Source organism: Lathyrus oleraceus, chromosome 6, assembly GCF_024323335.1.
Source record: "Lathyrus oleraceus cultivar Zhongwan6 chromosome 6, CAAS_Psat_ZW6_1.0, whole genome shotgun sequence".
NCBI classification, from domain to species: domain Eukaryota; kingdom Viridiplantae; phylum Streptophyta; class Magnoliopsida; order Fabales; family Fabaceae; genus Lathyrus; species Lathyrus oleraceus.
Window position 1 is genome coordinate 379,568,429 of NC_066584.1, and position 6,808 is coordinate 379,575,236.

Sequence of the window (6,808 nt, forward strand, 5' to 3'; positions counted from 1 at the left end):
AATAAAAAATAAAAAATAAAATGAAGTAGAGAAAATGACCTGACTTAAGAAAGGTTGGAAAAGAAAGATGAAAATGGGAAAGGTAGATCATCATAAATTGCCAGTGAAGGACGAAGGTAGAGTAAGCAGCAGAGAAAGTTGAAACTGAGTTCAAAATCCATATTGAATATGGGAGAATATGGTAAACAGAGAAGAAGTGGAAGATGGGAGCACATTGGAACGAGTGTCTATGTTAGCGAACATTGATGATTAAAAAATTGATTAATTTGACATTCTACTTGTTAGGCATTGACTTCATCTGAAACCAACTGATTCAAAACCAGAGTGAATAAGCAGCTTAAAGACGTAACTTAATGCCAATGTGCAACTGCGAATTGAAAATGAACATTGTGTGAATTTCAGTTACATTTTGAAATATTTAGACAATAAATGTCATTGTTTTTGTGCTATGACAGAAAAAGAAAGAAGGGTAGAAATGGTTTTTCTCTAGACTGAATCTCACCCTACATGGCATCTCTCGGACAACCACATTTGCTTTGACATGAAAATGGGTTTAGAAATGCAGATTTTCTGTGAAGAACACTATAATAAATGGGTAGAACGAGACTCAAAATTTTCTGGTATATATATATGTCATGAAGAATGCAACTCTTCATCTCATATTTATTTACGTACAATATCATGGTTTATTAGAAATGTTGTGCTAATTGAAGAATGCAAAAGACATTTGATTGCCATGGAACCTAACAAGCTTCACATGCTAATATTACATTGACATTAACAGAGATTTGAAGGTTCTGATTCAATCTTTTATTAGATGGAGTACATTATATACGTGCACCTACTACTTTACATATCAACAAGCAAGTGCGTTGACAGTTCAGAGATCCTCACTGGGAAAAGCTTCCAGAAACTCTATTATTTTGTTTCGTTCATCCTCTGTGAGATTGGGATCATCACCGGTCACTCTCCCCCGAAGGGAGGCACGATCACCGTCCGCATCATCAACAACCTGCTCAGAGAGGGTGAAATATGTGAAATCAAGAACTAACATTGTATGGTAAAAAATTCTAATGACTTAAAAAAAGAACCAAGGACACACTAAGATGGTGAAACTTCAAACCTACATCAATAAAATTGTTGACATGGCCATCTTTGTTGGGAGAGGTTATAAGCTCATCCTTATTGCATGTCCATTCACCATCAACAATGTACTTGTACTCGTAGTGCCCTTCCTGGTAAATAGTATACAAAGAAATTTATCTTATTTCTCATAAACGTATAACAAACTACACATTTCTGTATACAGATAATGCATTTTTGATATATCTGAATTCTTAAGACTATATGCTCTCAAACAATGCATTCTGACATCTGAATTCTTGACAGACTAGATACTCCTAGAAATGCAAAACAATTCCGAAACGTTTTTTAAATCGTCACTCAATCCATGTAGTGCACATGATTGAAACTATTATATCATTTAGTTATTAAATACAGTTGTACTCCGTACACAAAATTGAGAAAAATATTTTTATATTATATACCCTAAAGCTAATATATCAGATTATTTGATGTGTGAAACTCACAAAATAAAGTTGCTATTTAATACGAGACAGATTGCATGAATATATGAGAAGAGGGGAAAACAAAGTTGGGGAAAGAAGGAGAAGTGGGAAAAGTAACCAAAAAATCCATTGAAATGCAAACAGTCATGCACAAATTACGAAACAATAAACACTATCCTATAAAATGTTTTAAGCAAATTGTTCAATATTCCTTTATTTTATCGTTTTATTGATCTCAAGTTATTTGATCATTCGTCAATATGAGATGAAGCTATAAATTAACAACTGCATGGTTTTGACAAGTGAAGTGCACTTACAAACATTTCCTTCTTGAGAAACCATGAACCCTGTTTGTCATCAAAAACTAAGGGCACTCGCTGAAAAGGGATCAATAGATACTGAGTAAGTCTTTGGCATGAGTATTAGCGTATATTTAAACTTAGTAAACAATTCAAACTACATCAGATTGTTTATAAATATCAGAAAATTCGAATGGGAAATGACACTTCATATGATCGTTTGAGAAGATCATGTTAGCAAGACATCGAAGTTGTGAGGACAATTTTAAACATCCTAGGACCAAACTGGAAATGTCTATAGTCATTATGTTCACCTAGTCAGCCAGGATTCTTGATACCAGAGTGGTGAAAAACAGAAACGATAGTGTTGAATAGGAAACTATATAAGCTACTGAATTTCTGGGCCTTGTGACTAATAATGTGTCATCTACTAAATAAACATTGGTGCTTAAAGTGATTTGTAAAATCTGAAACAGGAATCGAACACAGAATTTCCTTCTAATCTATTTCCAGTTCATTGCAAAAGCCGAATATATTATGAGCTAGAGGCTACACAGAAAAGGCTATACAGCATGAAAATCCCAACAAAAAACCAAAGACTATGTGCGTTAACGTGTTTCACAATATGATAAATATTGTAACTGAAGTATGCAGCAGTAAACTAGTATAATTGAGATGAGGATGCAATTTAAAAATATTTGCATGTAATGTAGCATTACCTGCCCCCATCCAATATCAAGTCCTGAAATTTCCACATTAGAGCAATTGCGGTGTCCCCATGACAAAGTGACAGGCTTCTTACTGAGTCCTGTAAGCTTTAAGGACCATGGATAAATAAACGTTAGTGATATTATTAAAATAAATCAGTACATAAGTATATGATAACCAAATATTTGAGTTGATATAAGCAGTTTCCTATTCGAAGGAAAACATTTGTTACTGGTAAATATACAATTGGCATTCAAATGAAGTGGTCAAACGATCCGGCTATGTAAGAATTTCCTTTTTTTATGTACAAAATGGATGATTTCTAGGTCCCTTGAAAAATCTGTTACATAAGTTCAAGAAAGTAAGTCTTGATTTTATATAGAAAGATTGTCTGCAGCATTAGGATAGCTCTTCTTTCCCGAGCAATAATTATACTCAACTACTATGGAAATTTCCGTCCATTCTTTTAGGTACACAACTTTCATTCAATTTATTGGCAAGATTTTGGAATAAAAATGGAGAGTGCAACATTTTGTGGAAGTACAGTTTATGTTCTAGGTGGAGTGGTGCATTTGGCTTGAGCAATTCGTCTTGCCAAAATCTTACTTGAAAACTATGAGATAAAATAAAAGACGCTAGGAAAAGGTGATTTTTTACTCCATGGTCTTAATGGGAAAGAAACGGGTCACAAGTAAGACAGTGGGATGATAATATGTTAAAATAATTGATAGATAAAATCACTTTCAAGTTCAGATTCCTTTCTCCGCTAAAAGTATGTTTGTACAATAAAAAGATTAAAAATAAGAGTGAGGAACAGCATCATTTAAATTATCATCGTGACATTTTCAGAATAATTAATCAGAAGCACAATATAAATGAGAATGACAGAAAATAAAGAAAATAACTTTAGCTTAAAAACAATAGAGCACAGACATATAAACATGAATAAATTGACTCACAATATCGGCCGTTGCACTTTTTATGGCATCCAGTTTTGGAAAGCACGACCTTTTGCTCTGCAAGAATTAAAAAACTCAAGAGAACTCAACAATAACTCAATCTCATTTCCCTCTATTGACCAATTGCAAAAGAAACTGGTTCAGAAAAAATATGATCATCAAACTACAGGACTGAGAATTCTAAGATGTTAAGAAACGGAAAATGGTACCAAATAACTAAATTTCTTAAGATAGAAATTATCAGAAAATATGCCAGAGTATTCTAGTAAAACAACTGCAGAAAATAGACTATCAAAGAATGAGGGAAAACAACTAAATCTATCAGTTGGTTGACTATCCTGCTCCATAATTCACCAATAACTAAGTTGTGAACAATCTGATAGTGACACAACTATAACTGTTGCAGCATTGGTAATTGCTACCCAATCATTATGCATAGAAATTATAAATGTTGTAAGATCAATTTGAGAAAAAACGGAACGAGTCATTTCTGTTTGATTCAAGCAATTAAAAATATGAAAAGCCGTACAACATATTATTTACCAATAGCCTCAATAAGCATATACTAGAATGTCAAAAAAACAAAAAAGAAGTACTGAGTAGAGTTACCAGAAGTAGTGCATTAGCTTCATTGAGTTTATAACCCAAAATCCAAAACATATATGTCAACTGAAACAAAACAAACTGTTAGACAATGACCAATGGAGATATATTGATACATGTCATTTCAAATTTGGATTGGTTAACTATGATGTGAAGCACTAACGAGTATACAGTCTAGAAAGCTCGCATTTTACGTTTAGACTTCACTATTGAGAAAATAAGTAAACTAAAAATTTTAGGATTTTCCTTTCAGCCCTCTCTCTATAGGGAACAAAATGAGCTTCAGAAAACATCTTGGAATTAGGAACTTATATGCACCCAAGCCAAATCAACTCAAACGACCCTAGAATACTTAACCAGATGCGTACAATCTGCTTATATAACTAGAACCTGTGACCGATATTTCACAATGTAAAGCAAATTAAAGTGTTATCACTTATCAGTCTTGGATAGCGGAGAGGAGCAGCTGACCACGGATGGGATAGAGGATGTTGGGATGGCTGCTATTCTGAATTTTTTATACAGTTTACATAATCTATATATAAATATAAATTCTCAAAAATTGCTTAAAATTATTTTCTTCAGTATACCAAGAACTAATCCACAAACATTTTAGGTTAAATAGTTCTGAATATCTGGTAGTAACATGTATACAAAAAAGGAAACCGAGAGACATACCGCAACAGCTGGAGCTCTTCCAAGTCCAGCAGTGCAATGTATATATGTCACGCCTCCATTAGATTTAACTGCCTTGTATAATATACTAATTACAGCAGGAAGCCGCTTCCGTAAATCAAATGAATCAAAGTCCCTGCAACAACCACGTTAAATCATCCTATAATGTGAACAAGTGCATGACATATAAAGGCTTTGGAATGTGCAATGCAAAAAGACATCACTGTTCAGTTGCAAATATCACAAGGAAATAGATATGCCAGTATTACACGAAATCACAAAATGCAGAAATGACTAAAATTTTACACAATATGTACTATGAAAATAGAAACTATGTATGCAAGGTGACATTACCAACTAGTCTAATCCAAAATCCATAATCTGCGAGAAGTACAATATATTTAGAAAATGCAATAAAGTAATAGATTTTTTAGCAGGATTTCTCTTTTAATCCTTGCCAATCTAAACCCAATAAGCTCTTTGGTTATTATTATTAATTTAAAAAAACATGTCATTACGAACCTTATCTCAGCACGCAAGTGTTGAATGTCATTGAACGTCTTGGCATATTCCCGTATGGCATTGATATCAACTCCAAAATATCTACACAGTATTAAAGAAACAAAATGATTGTGTTTGATGGATTAAACCTGTGCACTACGTCACAAATGCTGAAAATGAACCATATAAAACAAATATGTTTATTAGGATACTCTAGATCTGGGTCTTGTTGTAAGCAAAATATAGTTTTCACTCCGATTTTCCGCAGCTTATCAACATCTTCAGGAGTCTGGTGATTTAAGATAAAATTAAAACAAAGTCAGAGGATCAAACCAAACTATATTTGACAGAAGTAGATCATCCGGTATCCATAAAAAGAAAACCTGCAAGCATGATCCGACAATCAAGTCTGGTAGAATGAAGTTGTAGTTCATTCCTAATTCATGCCTATAAGTCAAAACTGTTTTAGCAATCTATTAGAAAGGGTTAACAGAATCTAATATTCAAAAACAAAAACAAAAAAACTGATCATGTTCATAACAGAAACGAAACATCAATAAAGCATGGTTGTTAGTAAATGAAACATACCAGCACCCATGGCTTCTGTCATGTTATTGCTGTATGTCTCAGACTTAACCACCTCCTCGACATCAGAGCTACTTGTCTCTGCACTTGGTATAGAACCAGAAGCAGCCTGCACAACAAACAATATGAGGCAGAAATTGGTGATTAGGTAATGAAAATTGTCGTTTTAGGGTTTTGTTAAGAAAAAATGAAAATGTTGAAGTTACCTTGAGAGACATGGTTGGGTTGTGATGATGAGATTTACGGATGAAGGATAGAGAAGAAGAGTGGTGGGGAGAATGAGGAGTAACAAGTGTGTGGAAGGGTAAAAGAGAGAATCTGAAAATGAAAAAGAGAGAGAGTAAGTACAATAGAATGTGAATCTGAATATGATTATGAAAAGAACGAACCTTGAAAGATTGTGGAGACAGTTCATGCTGATTCTGATAACTCTTTCTTCTTCGGTTTACGGTTGAGTGGGGATAATTCTATTAAGATCCATTTTCTTTCATTTTCTTCTCTTCTCTTCCCTTCCCTAGCTTCTAGTATTTTATATGTACTAGTATATGTTTTTTTGCTATTATTATAATTATTGTTGGTGTCTTGTGTTTTTGTATGATTCAACTTCGAACCAATAAAAAGATAAGAAGAAAAAAAGACAAGACCCTTTTTTTAAACTCTCCCTAGATTACTGACAAGGCAAAACAAGATATTTTCCTATCATAACTTGTCTCTCAAATTCACTGCCGACTTACAACCGTAAACTCAGAAAAGCTATTTCGATCGATGCCACAACCACAAGTAACATGTTTTTTTTCTTTACTTTCTTAACTTGTTTAGATGAATCATTTCTATAGTAATATTATATATACTCCGAGTAAAGGAAAATCTCTTTATGAGTTTACAAAGAGAAGTTAATCTTCATATTAAC

At 33.3% G+C, this 6,808-nt stretch overlaps 1 protein-coding gene across 1 annotated transcript; it reads right to left on the reverse strand.

Annotated features, from left to right (window-relative positions):
- Window positions 1–603: 603 nt before the first annotated feature.
- On the reverse strand, window positions 604–6,508 carry LOC127091041 (phosphoglucan phosphatase DSP4, amyloplastic). Its single transcript, XM_051029549.1, has 13 exons — window positions 6,288–6,508; window positions 6,105–6,216; window positions 5,902–6,007; window positions 5,697–5,773; window positions 5,526–5,602; window positions 5,335–5,415; window positions 4,816–4,948; window positions 4,144–4,203; window positions 3,535–3,591; window positions 2,587–2,682; window positions 1,886–1,945; window positions 1,128–1,235; window positions 604–1,012 (listed from the first exon to the last, which is right to left on the reverse strand). The coding sequence occupies exons 1-13, from the start codon at window positions 6,311–6,313 to the stop codon at window positions 881–883; spliced, it is 1,125 nt and encodes a 374-aa protein (XP_050885506.1). The 5' UTR covers window positions 6,314–6,508; the 3' UTR covers window positions 604–880.
- Window positions 6,509–6,808: the final 300 nt, after the last annotated feature.

Coding starts and splice junctions, on each gene's coding strand:
- LOC127091041 (XM_051029549.1), bottom strand. CDS start 6,313: ATGAACTGTCTCCACAATCTTTCAAG. Junction 6,217..6,287: donor TGTCTCCACAATCTTTCAAG/GTTCGTTCTTTT, acceptor TTTCATTTTCAG/ATTCTCTCTTTTACCCTTCC. Junction 4,949..5,334: donor CACTTGCGTGCTGAGATAAG/GTTCGTAATGAC, acceptor TGGTTGTTGCAG/GGACTTTGATTCATTTGATT.